We start from the raw sequence: 16,542 nt of genomic DNA, 5'->3' as shown, positions 1-16,542 counted from the left end.
TCCCATTTATCATATCATACAACAACTGCTGTGGGTGCGGCTTCAGTTAAGGATCCACCCATCACCAGGCAAACAGGGCATACTTAATGAACTGGTGGGCGTGTCCACATAAAAACGTAGTTTTAACTAATACTGTACACAAATTCTTCCTCCTTATATAATAATACCTGATGATCATGTCTTAGGGTGGAAACAAATCACGGCACTGAAGTTGTCTGAAGTTGAAATTTGAAGAGGAGGTCATATTGGCCAGTGTTTTCGCAAAAATGTTTTTATGTCAATAAGGACCACCTTAATGAATATACACCAAATGAATAATAGAGACACAAGATTTGTCTGTATTAACTCATTTAGCTGGGAGGACCCCCCTGGAAGCTCGTCAGGATCCCTGGGGGTCTCTGGGAACCCACTCTGAGAATCACTGATAGAGGTAAATGCTGCCTGGTGCAGACAGGCTGTCCGTCAAGGCAGCCTGACTGACACTTGTGACAGTGGCTCCGGTCTCTGTATTTTTAACCCATTTTCTTTCCTTGATAGTCTAGTGCAGGGGTTCTCAACCCGTGGGTCGCGACCCCTCGGGGGGTCGCCAAATTATTTTAGGGGGTCCCCAAATTATTTTCCAAAAAAAAAAAAAAAAAAAAAAGATTTATTTTTTATTTTTTTTCCTATTTTTTTCTATTTTTTCACGATTTTTCAAAAATAGCAGACCTACAAGCTCGTAGCGCGCCACTCGGTGGCGCGCTATGAGCTTGTAGATCTGCTATTTTTCAATAGCCAAATTATAACAATGCTTAAAACACCAAAAGGGGTTCCCGCCCAAAATGGTTTAAGGTTATTGTAGCAGTCAATTTATATTGGGGGTCGGGAGGGGGCGGGGCGGGGGTCCCGAGACATTGCCAAAGCATTTCCGGGGTTCCCCGGCCAAAAACGTTGAGAACCCCTGGTCTAGTGTAGAGAGGCAGGCAGACAGTGTTTGGGGAGTGACATGCAGCATGTCTGCCTGGCTCGGGGACTCCCTGTCAGACATCCGAGCCTATATGTGGTTAAACCACTCAGTTGAGAGTTCATCCAACTCTATAAATTAAAAGATGAGCACCCGTGAGTTAGTTAAATTCACCAGAGGACACTAAACAGTCAGTTTAGCCAAGCCACGGCTACCCTCGTGAACCCACTGTTTATTATTCTATCTATCATGAGGACACTGGCCGCCGGGGAAGGAAACAAGAGAGTGTGTACAAATGTAACATTTGTCCACTCCCAGAGTTACAGAGTTTAAAACAACACTGACGATTTGACCGTGTTTTTATTTTCATTTAATGTTTTATAGCAGTGGTTTTCAACCAGTGGTCCGGGGACCACCAGTGGTCCTTGAGGGAACAGAAATGCAATCAGTACAGGGTACAGTCAAACAGAAATGTAATCAGTACAGGGTACAGTCAAACAGAAATGTAATCAGTACAGGGTACAGTCAAACAGAAATGTAATCAGTAGTACAGGGTACAGTCAAACAGAAATGTAATCAGTACAGGGTACAGTCAAACAGAAATGTAATCAGTACAGGGTACAGTCAAACAGAAATGTAATCAGTACAGGGTACAGTCAAACAGAAATGTAATCAGTACAGGGTACAGTCAAACACAAGTCCAATGGGATCACCGAAAAAATAATGAGGTATAGGCTACCTGTAGACATAAATACGTTTTCTTGTACATGCCCAAACATGGGTTTTCTTGGTTCTTACTACAGCAGGAAGACCCAGGAGCTGATTAATGCATTGAGCATTTAGGACGTCTAGGGTGTGAAACACTGCATGTCCTAACTTGTTTTTACACCGTGCATTTTGCCTACACAGTAAGATTCTCAGTGTTGACTCTGAATATGCAAATGGCACCAAATGGACCTGTAAGTGCAGGTCCAAAAATGTCCACACACTGCCTACCGCCAGTAGGCCACTAGGACATGTCCACACACTGCCTACCGCCAGTAGGCCACTAGGACATGTCCACACACTGCCTACCGCCAGTAGGCCACTAGGACATGTCCACACACTGCCTACCGCCAGTAGGCCACTAGGAAATGTGGAAGTGAAATTACTGCCGCCGAAGTTAAAACAGTGAAAGTGAAACTTTCAGTTAACACTGATATGAGGTTAAGGGAATTACGTGGCCGGTTAAGACTGAGGAGGTACCAGCTCAGTGGCCTTGCGATTCAGTGTCCGCCTCCGCCCTGAGACTGGGAGGTCGGTGTTCGATGCACGAGAGATGTATTTGTGTGAGGAGGAGCTGATCACAGTCACAGATAGAGGGAAAGTGTTTTCCCTCTAGTTTTGCACGAAAAAATACTCCTTGGGCTAAATTCGGCCATAGCCCAAATGTGCTGACCTCATCACGTTTGTGATGACGGCTACGGCCGTTTTTAGCCAAAGGAGTTTTTTGTGCAAAATAATGCTTGCAATGGATTCAGAATCATGAAAACTCCTGGTTTGTCACAAGCTATTCTTTTCTTTTTTTTACCTTATATAGGTTGTTAATGGTACCCCAACTTTCAGCAGCTGTCACAAAGTTTCCCGGAGGGAGTTTAGTTGGGTTGGAACAAATTGAGAGGTGATAGTAGACACCTTTTATGAACACATTTCTGAAGAGATTTAAGCTAGTGGTAAGCGTTTTTTCTTTTTGCAGATTTACTTTCTCTAACTTTCCCTTTATTAAGTCTACTGTTGGGTCATGATGAGGATCTTGTGAGGATATTGCAAGTGTATGTTGTGGCAGCGTTGTGGCTTCACCACGAGGGGACACACAGACCCCCCCCCCCCCAGGCGTGGACAGAGAGGAGAGTGAGACTGTAGAGAAGCTGTAGATGAAAGAGTGGGAGGCTGCGGTAAACAATCATTTAATAAATGGACCAATCTGTTCTGGCAAGTGTCATATGTGCAGCGCTGGGAGGGTTTGTGGCACTGCAGCTCCCCCGGCCATCATTTAGCCTGACGTTCACCGCTGTGCCAAAGGGAAGAATTTACAATGTTCAGGACGTGGTGGTGCCGGCTAGCTCGCCACTCCTCTCGTATCCCATTCAGACCTGAGGAACGCGTCTGTGTCGCCTTATAGCTTTTAACCACTTTAACCGCTATTTTAAACTTTATAGCTGTTGAAAAATAGCAGATCTACAAGCTCGTAGTAAATCTGCTATTCTTTTGAAAAAATCGTGAAAATGTGTGCAAATCTTTGAATATATATTCTTTCACAGCAAATGTTTTTAACTCATATCTTTGCTTCTGGGAGGGTCCCTGAAACGACACATGGGGTCGGTGGCCGAATACAGATATGTTTTTCTTTGGGGGGGAGGGGGGGTCCTTGACATTAAATATTTTGAGAACCCCAGAAAACTGTCATGATTTAGAAGGCATTTGTAGAATGTAGTCTCAGGGCTGAATGTGATATATCACCAGCAGGCAGGCAGTGGAGGAAAGAAACTTTTTACTCAATTACTGTACTCTTTTTTTTTTGCGCGATGTACTTTAAACCTCTACTCCACGACTGTACGTACAGTATCAGAGGCCAAAATATTGCACCGTGTAATCCATCTCAGTTATTTGACAGCTTTAGCTATACGAGTTCCTTTTGCAGATTTAGATTATCATTACATAAATAAAAATAAACATGCATTAACCAATAATTTTGTACTAAGTTTAAATTCGGGGCTTTTTTTTGTGTGATATTGATACCTTTACTTAAACGCAAAGTTGAATAGGGGATTTGTGTGTGTGTGTGTGTGTGTGTGTGTGTGTGTGTGTGTGTGTGTTGTGTGTGTGTGTGTGTGTGTGTGTGTGTGTGTGTGCGTGTGCGTGTGCGTGTGCGCGCACGTGCGTGCGTTATGTTATTCTGCCCACTGTTTGCTTGATTGCTTTGTCGTCCACCCTCGTAATGTGGCGGGAATCTTTGGACTCCGTCCCATGGCCACAGCTCTCTCCTCCGCTGGCGTTCCCCCGACAGGGAGATGAGAATGTTTGTTTATTGGCATCAAAGGTATTTATTTAGTTTGTGAGGAAATGGAAAAAGAAGGCTCTTTAGGCCCCGAGTTCACAAAGCATCCTGGGAAAGCGGCAGGGAGAGGCGCCAAGGCAGCGAGCCAGTTGTTCTTATTGCTAGAAACGGGACAGATTGGGGTTGTGAAAAAAATAAAATAAACACGTTTAAAAGGAATGGACCTCATATAGCCTACTGTAGTGAGAGAGAGAGCTTATAGTTAATATAGTGAGCGAAATACTGAGTATTCATTGAAATCTCAGAGTTAAATTAATGTTTCAAACTAGAATTTATTTCATCCATCCATCCATCCATCCATCCATCCATCCATTTTCAACCGCTTTTCCGTAGTCGGGTTGCGGGGGCAACAGCTCCACCAGAGAGCTCTTCAGAGCAACATTAGTAACTTCATGCTCTGGGATTCCGAGGTGCTCTCGGCAGATATAAACTCTCCAACTCATCCTTGGTCTGCCCCGGTGTCTCCTCCCAGTGGGACGTGCGTCGAGGACCTCCCTAGGGAGACTCAAAAGGCTTCCTAACCAGATGCCCGACGAACCACCTAAGCTGGCTCCTTTCCAGGCAAAGAAGCAGCGACTCTACTCAGAGTCTCTCTCGCATGACGGAACTTCTCACCTTATCTCTAAGGGAGATGCCAGATGCCAATAAATGTTTTAATTAATCTGTATTGTAAAGTATTTTAGTACAATATAGACTTGTACATCTGCAGTGGTTGGAGGCGGTCACCCCATTCTTCTATTAATACTTTCTGTGCCACCTAACATTAGCATTTATGAAGGTAAGCTGTCTTCTCTCCGCTGCCTCCTGTGCCCTCTGAACCTCATTATGCCAAATATCTCCCCCTGGCCAAGGGCGGATTCACCAATTTAAATTTGCGTAAGTTCACGACTTCTCCTTGATTTATCCCTTTGTTCACCATTTAGTGCTGCACAATTAATCGAGAAAAAAAAGCATTGCAATTTAGATTCAGACACCTACCGTATGCGATCTCATTTAGATTCAGACACCTATGCTATCTCATTTCTACATTTGAGCAAGAATCGTGCCAGCACTAGTTGGCTGTGCAACTTACTGTTGTGTTTTTGCTACAAGAGAGAGACTTTTTTTAAGAGGGGTTTAAGTGGAGCACTTTGGTCTTGTCTGTTTAAATGTAGTAATGTTCAGCAGCAGCCAAACTACAGACTTTAACCCATTTAGACCTGAGCTGTTTAAATGTAGTAATGTTCAGCAGCAGCCAACTAAATGGTAAATGGTAAATGGTGCATTTATATAGCGCCTTTATCCAAGGCACTTTACAGAGATTGTGCATTACATTCACCCATTCACACACACATTCATACACCGATGGCAGCGGAAACCATGCAAGGTTCCAACTAGCACATCGGGAACAATTAGGTGTTCAGTGTCTTGCTCAAGGACACTTCGACAGTAACTCTGGGTGAGCCCGGGATCGAACTGGCAACCTTATGGTTACCATGCAGGCACTCTACCCCTGAGCCACCGCCGCCGCCCAACTACAGACTTTAACCCATTTAGACCTGAGAACGATTCTACAAATGCCTTCTAAATTCTGACAGTTTTCTGAAAAACCCCATGTTTCTGTGTCGGTGGTTCTCAAGCATTTTCATGTCAAGGACCATCAAAGTTATCTGTAATTGGCCGCCGACCCCCATCTGAGAATATGTTGTTCCAGGGACCCCCCAGAAGCAAAAGATTTGACTTAAAACGTTTGATCTGAAAGAATATATACTCAAAGATTTGCACCACATTTTCAAGACTTTCCAAAAATAGCAGACCTTGTAGATCTGCTATTTTTCAATAGCTAAAGTGTAACATAATGCTATAAACACCAAAAGGGGTTCCTGCCCAGAATGGGTAAGACAATACATTATTTCCATGGGGAGGAAAAGATCGTGCAGCACTATCACCATGTCATATTTCTTTCCCGGTAGTGACCTCTGTTTAATTCTCGTCCCACCCACGTCCCCCCCCCCCCCCCCCCCCTGGAGTCATATGTCTGTCCCCGTTGTGTCCTCTTCAGGTCATATTTGTGTCCCCTCTGTCCCTCTGGAGTCATATGTGTGTGTGACCGTCCTGGGGCTTCTAGTGCAGTGTAAACAGCGCCCTGGCCTGCTCCACCACCAGGCTCCCAGCCAGCTAGGGATCTGGTTGCACCCCAGCCAGTCCTCCACTCACTATAGAGGGTCGCAGTCCCGCCCCCTCGAGAGACCCGGAAAATAAATCCCCGTTAATTTTCCTCATAGACTTTTCAGAAAGTATTCATTTAAAGACGTTTACGCCGCGGACAAAGCCAACTCTTGTCGTGACAAATCATGACAATAAACACAATGTTTTGGGCCAAACAAATAACTAGAAAGTAGAAAAAAACGGCAGGTTACAACACTTTTTTTGTTTTTCTTCTTTGTAATTATTTGTTTGGTCCAAAATATTGTGTTTGTTGTCATGATTTGTCACGACTCGAGTTGGCTTCGTTTCAAATACTTTTTGAAATGTCTATGGGAAAAAACCTTTAACACAACAATACTAAACCTAATCCACCCTAAACCTAAGATATATATTTTTCCATTCGCGAGGCAAAATAATTACTCGCCAAAAAGACGTCTATTTATTTTTTGCCTTGTCGTGCGACTTCAGATTAGAACACAAGTTCCCGTAAAGCATGCTGATGAATGAATCCCTGACGGGAGAGGTAATTAGCAGCATGCCTGACATCACTTTAAGCCTTTTTCCGAAGCGCATGAGCGCATATCGCCACCGGCACGACGTGCATCGCTGCAACATCTGCACGAAATTTCATTATCCCATTTAGACCTGAGAACGCACATCTGTGTCGCCGTAGCTTTTGACCACTTCATTAACCATTATTTTAAACTTTAGCTGTTGAAAAATAGCAGATCTACAAGCTCATAGCTCGAGCTCGTAGATCTATGAGCTCGTAGATCTGCTATTTTTGAAAAATCGTGAAAATGTGGTGCAAATCTTCGAATATATATTCTTTCACAGCGAACGTTTTTAACTCAAATATATGCTTCTGGGGGGGGGGGTCCCTGGAACAACATATTTTCAGATGGGGGTGGGCGGCCAATTACGTATATCTTTGGGGCTCCTCGACATGAAACAGTTTGAGCACCACTGACATAGAAACATTTACGAAACTGTCGTGATTTAGAAAAAAACATGTAGAAACCGGTCTCGGGTCTTAATAGGATATTCATGAAACACACAGAAGAGGAGTCAACCGTTAGGTGAATTCCGTGGAGATGCGTCGAGGGAACTCAGCAGGCGGCAAATGGTGCGTGAACGACTGACGAGGCTGAAATCTAATCTCGCAGGAAGTATACAAAGAGGCGGGAGATATTATGGGTTGGTCGGTGGGGGGGGGGGGGGGGGGGGGGAGGAGGCTGAGTAGCTGTCGTGATTAAGGAGAGTGGAAAGCGTGTCTGACGTCTCTCTATCCACCACTCCACCCGCGGCACATGGAAACATGCAGGCACGTGTGGCACGCTCTACACACATAACCAGTACACGCTCACACACCCCTTTTGCGAGTCAGCTGCACTGCAGGTATCGGTGACCTCCAAGATCGCCCTGCCGTCATCCACAGCGTGCACAAGGGGAACCTGAGTGTGCACGCAGGCAGCAGCACACACTTGCAGCTATATCTTGCACCCCTTATAGGCTTATATACCCTAAACTTATTTGCCATTTTTTTACTATTTCAAAACATTTTAAAATAGCTCATAATAATAGCTGATCTACAAGCTCACAACGTGTCGATGTAGATTGACTAGTTGAACTATTTTAACCCATTCTGGGCGGGAACACCTTTTGGTGTTATAACCCTTCTGGACGGGAACCCCTCTTGGGGTTCTGTACAGTACAGTATGTACAGTATTCAAAAATGTAAAATATTTAATGCTGCTACTGTATATAAATATTAGTTTTTCAGAAAACTTAGGCCAGGATTTAGAAGGCATTTTAGAATCAGCGTCAGGCCAAAAAGGAGTTAAAAAAACAAAACAAAAGGCAAATAAGTTTAGGGATAATGGCTAAGGGGTGGCGCACGATAGGGCTCCTAATGTATGTCACACCAAAACATATAACTTAGAGTGTGTGTGTGTGGGAATGAATGTGGGTCCATTTAGGTTACATTTGCACACACTTAAAGTTACAGATGGATACATGATTTGACACTGAGGAGTTGTATGGCGTGCGCACTCACCACCAGCCCACTCACCACCAGCCCACTCACCACCAGCCCATGACCCAGAAATGTAATGAGTAACACGCCACTAATGAGCCTTTGTGAACTCATAAATAACTTTAATTGCATTAAAAGTAAAACCCTCTCTCTCTCCTTGACGCGTAAATAATTGCATTGTTCCACTTCCTTCGACTTGGAAGCTTGGCACCACGTATTCATGTATAACAGTATAAACACTTACGTACCGGTAGCTAGTTAGATGGCTGGAGGTCCGCTTTGTTTCATGTCTTAACCATCTGCCCGCCACAAACGAGGAACACGAGGGTGTAAATTAGTACCCTAGCCCGCCAAACACGAGACTCTCGTGAACCAGGGTTTACATTCTTTAATCCAAAGATTAAAGAAAGACACTGGCCGCGGCCATTTTGAAGATGCGCGCGCATCCACTTGCATTGTAAGCCCTGTCTTCAAAGCCCTGTATCTCAGAAAGGACATTGACACCGGGGCTCCACTGGGCGCGTCTCCGTCACGGAATGTTCCCTTTTTAATCAATGAAGGGTGGCTCCACTGCCCGCGTTGCGTGACTGCTTTAAAATTGCCCCGGTTCGTTTTTTGGCGCACGCGACAGAGACGCAACGCGTCCGGTGGAGCCCCGGCGTGAGGGGGCAGTTTCTGGCCCAGACAAGCGTTTTCAACGGCCTGTAGCAGGCGCTGTGATACTCGTGGTCAGCTTTTTCCACCACCGAGACAACAACAACCGGTCATGATACCACACACAGCAGTTTTTCACAGGAACAATGCGATTATGGATATTTGGATCTTCAAAGTAAGTGTTACGCGCGATAAAACCTTGGCAATACGCTATCGAGGGATTAATTAATGCTGGCGGTAAATGTATTAATTTATTCATAAATCACACACTCGCAAAATGCATCCGAGACTCAGCTCTTTAGTTGTTCTGTTGTTTTTATTAAACTTCACTCCACTTTTCTGCCCAGCCGCGCCCGCTTACTGTATGCCTTAATTGTCCCGACGGTCTGGCTTCTGTTTTGATGTAGTGCAGTCTACGGTGCAATAGAATATAAAACGGTCACCGGCTCCACAAACAACATCCATTTTTGTAATGAATAGCAAGGTCCAGCGTCCATTTAACCCATTTTGACCTGAGACCGATTAAAAAAGAATGTCTTCTAAATCCTAACACTTTTCAGAAAAACCTATGTTTCTGTGTCAGTGGTGCTCAACCTTTTTCATGTCAAGGACCCCCACAAATATATGTAATCGGCCGCCGACCCCCATCGGAAAATATGTTGTTCCAGGGACCCCCCAGAAGCAAAGATTTAGAAGACATTTTGTCTCAATTGGTTAAAGAATGCTAGTGCAGCTAAATAGCGGCAGAAAGCTTGGGCAATGTCACACACTAGTGACACGCGACTGGCCCATGCAGGCCATCATTAAGGGCTGTCCTCTTCAATTTCACACGCCATAAAGCAGGCCCCGGTCAGGCCCCGGTCACAGGGCAGTGGACGGCTCAACTTTCATAAAGCAGGCCCCGGTCACAGTTCACAGGGCAGTGGACGGCTCAACTTCTAAAACCGCTGCAGCATCAGAAGGAAAGGCTCTTTGCTTCGCTTTTCGTGTCAGATCCTCCAGTTCAGCCTCATGTCCGAGAGAACATGTTGTAGCGTAGCGTTGATGTCTGGAAGAAATCACCTAACTCCATTTTTGAGGTTTTAGATAATTTTTGTTCATAAATCAATGCTATTGAACACCCTTTACGTCTGTGTGTTGGTTAAAAAAAACATCGAACCAATGAAAAGTATTAAAAAAGTGCTTCGGTGAAAACCTCCTAACTCCATTGGATCCTCAAACTGTCTGCCATACCAGCTAACTCCACCCGTTTAGCCATCTTTTTTTTTTATATATATAAATCATTGCTATTGAACACCCTTTACGTTACAAAAACATCAAACCAATGAAAATTATAAAGCGCTTTGACAAAAACCTCCTAACTCCACTTGACCTGGCTGTTTTTTCACTTGAAAAATTAACATTATGGAGTTAGGTGGATTCTTCCAGACAGCAGAGATATAAAGCTGCAATCCATAGCATATTTGATTGAATACAACATTATTTTAACCGATACTGTATGTATGGTAGAGATAATACAATATAATTGATACATCTGCAGTGGTTGGAGGAGGTGGCCTCCCTACTCTTCCATTGAGACATTGAGACACAATTGGTTGCGCTGCAGTAGGTGAAACCTAGTACTGCCTCAAGACTCATAAACGCAGAGTCTCCCCTATCAGGCCAAGCAGGGATTGTCCGTTGGCTGAGTGGTTGAAATGGTTTTCTCGTGCGGCGGACCGGGGCTTCGAATCCCCTGGTAGGACATGAAAATCAGAAAGATGACACAATACTGTGTACACACACACACAGTCAAATCCTCAGTGTTTCTTGACGTGCACAAAATGGTTACATTTGTAAGCTCTCTGAGTTTCAAATGGACACATTAACAGAGAGGATTTGACTCTGTAGGATGAGGACGAATGACATTTCCTCTTAACTTTATGGCCAGTATAAAGCGTCCGATTTTACGACGTGCATACACAAAATGATTTGCAGCGTCCCGTCCCTGCGCCACGGTAAAGCTCCGCCACGTTAATAAGCAGGGGAACATAGGTTTTATTTTACAGTGGAGCATGTTGTTTACAACTTCCCGGTAAAAGGGCAACCATTACAGTGGCCTCGCTGCGTATATTACTATGATTTACGACTACAGATGGCTTGAGAAAACCGTACCGTGTGACACCATGAGAGGAGGAGGAGGAGGAGGAGGAGGAGGACATGAAACAAGCGACAATCCCGTAATGCAGGTTCAGTCGGCATCTGGAGGTCAAGCGGTAGTATTTAGAGTGTCTGGGTAAAAGCTTTAGGCTTTCTCGTGGTAATCCCCCTGCCGGCTGCCATGCTGGGGGCCCACAGTGTGTGCGGGACCTCTGCGTTGTCGTTTGGCCTGGCTTCTTCACCCCCCCCCCCCCCCCCCCCGTTCTACAACAGCTGGGGGGACACAGTCAGATGCCTGTTAAGCTGCTGTACACAGCGTGCGACACAGGCACACTGTTGTGTGTGTGTGTGTGTGTGTGTGTGTGTGTGTGTGTGTGTGTGTGTGTGTGCAGACTACTTCTCCTTCTCCTGTACGTATCTTTTTGTTCAGCACCTGAACGTTTTTTAGAGATGCGTGTACTGTACTTTCCTTTAGATTCCTGTTCTGTATTGGAGCCAGCTCATTGGCTATACTGTATGTATTGTATACTGTAGTGTACATGTTTGAGAAGTGACAAACTAAGCTCCATAAAGCTTCTGCATGCCGTCCACTTGGTTCTGTTTCCTCCTGTGACCTGCAGGGTTGCAATTAACCAGCTGGACATTTCATGAACATTATTCAGATTGTAAAAAAACTGTCTAATATACATAAACATATTCATCTTTTTTTGGTGGTGGTTGGTAGTAATAGTTTTTAAAGCTACAATCTGGGACTTATTTTAAGCCCTACTCTTCCACTGAGAGATGTCTGCTATACGGTAGGACAGCTACTGGTTGACAATGTCAATAAAGTTATATGAAGCAGACGGCACACAACGGGACACGAGACGTGCTGCCATCTTTGTTGTAGTTTGGCCACTGTTGCAATTAGCTGATATAAAGACATAAAACGTAGGGATTGGAGCTTTTAAAATGTACATATGTACGTTATAATGAGTTATAAGGCCCCATTTACACTGGCAGCCAAATCTAGCCTAAATCAGATCTGTGTCACATCAAGATAGAAATCTGATATGTTTAGATAAGTCAAAATGCAGACAGGTCACATGGAATCCGAATTTTACAAATGTGACTTGAGTCACAATCAGAGGTGATTTCAAATCTGATTCAAATCTGATTTGAGGAGAGCCGTCTCGGTCTAAATGCAACAACCTGATCTAAATCGGATGTTACTTGTTTGTGTTTAGACTTATTTCAACAAATGGGATTCCAATCTGGATGTGGCACAGATCTGATTCAGGCTGGATTTGGCTGCCAGTCTGAACACACAGATCTGTGACCGATCCGATCTGGTCACTGGTCGCAAATGCAGTGTGAACGGTCGGGCCAAAAGATCCTATTTGAGAAATAAATCAGACTTGAATCGGATTGGACTGGATGTGACTGCACTCAAAAATGGGGCCTTAAGAGTTGTATAGAAATGTAACCAGTGTCTGTCTGGTGGTTGTTTTCCCTGCAGAGCCACAGAGAAGATCGTGGCCCGGGCGCGGCAGCTGGTCGACGCCAAGAAAGAGGACGGCTTCTCCGCGCTGCACCTGGCCGCCCTCAACAACCACCGCGACGTCACCGAGATCCTCGTTAAGGAGGTGAGCCGAGGACACTCCAGCCTCTCTGTCAGGCAGCAGCACCACTTGACATGTTGTCCCCGTCCTCGCCTCCTCCTCTTGTCATGTTGTCCCCATCCTCTCCTCCTCCTCTTGACATGTTGTCCCCATCCTCTCCTCCTCCACTTGACATGTTGTCCCCATCCTCGCCTCCTCCTCTTGACATGTTGTCCCCGTCCTCTCCTCCTCCTCTCGCTCTAAAGCAGTGACATGTTGTCCCCGTCCTCGCCTCCTCCTCTTGACATGTTGTCCCCATCCTCTCCTCCTCCTCTTGACATGTTGTCCCCATCCTCTCCTCCTCCTCTTGACATGTTGTCCCCATCCTCTCCTCCTCCTCTCTGTCAGGCAGCAGCACCACTTGACATGTTGTCCCCATCCTCTCCTCCTCCTCTCGCTCTAAAGCAGTGACATGTTGTCCCCATCCTCTCCTCCTCTCGCTCTAAAGCAGTGACATGTTGTCCCCATCCTCTCCTCCTCTCGCTCTAAAGCAGTGACATGTTGTCCCCATCCTCTCCTCCTCCTCTCGCTCTAAAGCAGTGACATGTTGTCCCCATCCTCTCCTCCTCCTCTTGACATGTTGTCCCCATCCTCTCCTCCTCCTCTCACTCTAAAGCAGTGACATGTTGTCCCCATCCTCTCCTCCTCCTCTCGCTCTAAAGCAGTGACATGTTGTCCCCATCCTCTCCTCCTCCTCTCGCTCTAAAGCAGTGACATGTTGTCCCCATCCTCTCCTCCTCCTCTCGCTCTAAAGCAGTGACATGTTGTCCCCGTCCTCTCCTCCTCCTCTCGCTCTAAAGCAGTGACATGTTGTCCCCGTCCTCTCCTCCTCCTCTCGCTCTAAAGCAGTGACATGTTGTCCCCGTCCTCTCCTCCTCCTCTCGCTCTAAAGCAGTGACATGTTGTCCCCGTCCTCTCCTCCTCCTCTCGCTCTAAAGCAGTGACATGTTGTCCCCATCCTCTCCTCCTCCTCTCGCTCTAAAGCAGTGACATGTTGTCCCCGTCCTCTCCTCCTCCTCTCGCTCTAAAGCAGTGACATGTTGTCCCCATCCTCTCCTCCTCCTCTCGCTCTAAAGCAGTGACATGTTGTCCCCATCCTCTCCTCCTCCTCTCGCTCTAAAGCAGTGACATGTTGTCCCCATCCTCTCCTCCTCCTCTCGCTCTAAAGCAGTGGTTCCCAAACCTTTTAGCTCCAGACCCAAACTAGTGAAAATAGCAGATCTGCAAGCTCACAATGTGACCCTTCGCACCACGTTGTGTGCTTGTAGATCTGCTATTTTCACTACTTCTTAAAGTTTAAACATTTGTTTTCTGATTTATGGAATTGCTGAGATTTTCATTTTTTATTTATTCATGACATTTTTCATGAATAATTTATCTTTTTTGGGAATGGTTTTTCAGACAAAAAAAGTTTAAAAAGCCACCGCTCATCTGCTGATAGACTTGGGTGAGGTGCTGGAGTCGCAAAAGTTTGGATATGAAAAAATGAATAAAGCGAGGCTCCACACACTCCAATCTGGCGCCTGAAGAAAGTCAATAGGCCGAAATCTTGCAATAAAAAAAGAATACCCGATTGTGCACAGATTTGAGTGTGCGGAGCCTTTCTTTATTTTTTCATGGTTTTTAAAAATGTGTCCGCGACCCACAAATGTCGATACAGAATGTGTAGTGGATGCACAAACAGAACCAGTGCTCTAAAAAAGGGGCTATTCACGCCAAGCCAGTATAACCATAACAAACTCCCCCCTCTCTCTCTCTCTCTCTCTCTCTCTCTCTCTCTCTCCCGCAGGGCCGCTGCGACATGAACATCCGCAACAACCGCAACCAGACGGCGCTGCAGCTGGCGGTGACGCAGGGCCACGGCGAGCTGGTGACGCTGCTGGTGGACGAGGGCGCCGACGTCAACATAGAGGACGAGGACGGCGACACCGCCATGCACGTGGCGCTGGGCCAACGCCCGCAGCTGGCCGGCACCTTGCTGACGGCGATGGGCCCCGCCCCTGCCGCAGCCGCCGCCGCCGCCGCCACCACTGCCCCTGCCAACCCTCCTCCTCCTGCTGCTGCTGCTGCTGCCGGCTGCGCAGCCAGCACCACCACCACCACCACCGTCCCCAACCCCACCACCATCACCCCCAACACGACCACCACCACCACCACCCCCAACACAACCACCTCCACTGTCACTACTACTGCTTCCACCACCACCGTAGAGGAGAGCGGGGAGGGGTCTTCTTCATCGTCCTCCTCGTCGTCCTTGCTCTACTGCAAGGTAAGGACGGGTCCGGGGACTATAGGGGTGGGACCATGTGGGTATATACCTCACGAGTCACGACACGATGTGTTTGTGGCGATATTAAGGCCCTATCACGATATTCGGCATATTGCGATATTCAATATACTGCAAGGGATTTCATCAACAATGTAGCTGTAACTGAAAATGAAAAGATAACCATAAAATAAAAATAATTGTGTCACAAACTGGCCAATGTACATGAATCACACAAGAAAAACTGGAAAAAATACTAAAATCACGGCACTCCATCTTTAAGCAATATTACACTATATTTGTGCTTTACCGTCATTAATGGCACGCCTGCATTGCTGCAGGAACTAGCCGATAGGCGAGTTTCGTGAGCAGAGCAGAAGCGCAAGAAAATCGCTAGACTAGCCAACTAGCCTGGGCAGCATTCCTTTTCGGGTTTATGATCTGGTCGGGAGCGGATGATATGGCTACGTCATGTTGTAGTATTGTTTTGCAGTCAACAATCATCCGGAGCTTCCTTTTCCCTCAAAGCGATTTTTCTCAATAAAAGCTACAGGCTACGAGAGCTTTTATTGTTATTCTTCCGGCTTTCCTCCGAGGTGGAAAGCCTGGTGACGCGAGGTTACTAGCCAACCCTCTCTGGGAGAGGAGCGAGACTCAGCACAGCTTATGTTCATGGTTCGATGAGGCGTTTGCTCGTTTGAAGCACGGCTAGATGGCTATTTGAATCAATCGGATTGCTTCCTCAAAACGACCTGTTGTATAATAATGGCCCACATGACGTCACAGGGGGCGGAATAATAAGGCATAGACAAACATACACACAACGTCACATGTTGGGGGCGGTTAGCGCCGCTCAAAAAGGGAGTAAATTAAGGCGTGGAGGAGAAAGGAATTCTCTTTTACTGTGGAATAGCGGAGGGTGAGGTGAGAGAGGTCAGGCTGTGGGGAGGAGGAGGAGGAGGAGAGCAGAGTAAACAAAATAGGCGATATACTATAGATTAGGATCAGGGAAGGAGAAAGGAGTTTGCTTTGTTGTGTCAACAATGGTCTGACAGAAGGAAGTGGGCGGAGATGGTTAATGGCTAAGTGGTGGCAGGTGCAGAGTGAGAGATGAGGACAGTGGGCGAGTTCAAAGAGGAGGAAAAAGGACACATTTTTGACTGCTTTGAAGGCGAGTCTTTTATTGTTCTTTGTCGAATATTTGTCACACTGCGTGTGTGCGTGTGTGCGTGTGTGTGTGCGTGCGTGCGTGCGTGCGTGCGGGGTGGGGGCTTCTCGTATTTGTGCTTAAAGCTGCACTATGAAACTTTCCTGTTCTATGTCTGGATTTGATCTCCTGCGCAAATGGTGATATTTTTACCACTGAGCTGCTAGAAACCCAAACCGCATCGTCGAACCAAAAATAGGACGGTGTCAAAGGTCGTGTCCAACCTAGACAAAGGATCTAAATGTCTCAACGGAACAGCAGGGAGACCAAATTACAGCCACAGCAAGTGTAGAAGTTATATTGTTTTAACAGCAATGTACGGTGGTATAATACCCTATAGACTGCCTAAGTATAGAGTTACCTTTGAGCAGCCA

General features: G+C 46.1%; 1 protein-coding gene across 2 annotated transcripts in view; it reads left to right on the top strand.

The window, feature by feature from the left end:
• The window catches only part of mib2 (MIB E3 ubiquitin protein ligase 2), a 91,736-nt gene that overhangs the window by 63,479 nt on the left and 11,715 nt on the right, over nt 1–16,542 (top strand). For both annotated transcript variants that reach the window (XM_079525940.1, XM_079525939.1), the window contains exons 14-15: nt 12,554–12,680; nt 14,485–14,964. In XM_079525940.1, the coding sequence (XP_079382066.1) occupies nt 12,554–12,680; nt 14,485–14,964 (607 nt within the window). The remainder of the gene's footprint in view (nt 1–12,553; nt 12,681–14,484; nt 14,965–16,542) is intronic.

The sequence above is a fragment of the Electrona antarctica genome, assembly GCF_951216825.1.
Source record: "Electrona antarctica genome assembly, chromosome: 2".
NCBI classification, from domain to species: Eukaryota; Metazoa; Chordata; class Actinopteri; order Myctophiformes; family Myctophidae; genus Electrona; species Electrona antarctica.
Note: the sequence above shows the minus strand (reverse complement) of the source record. Positions and strands in the feature narration are given on the sequence as shown.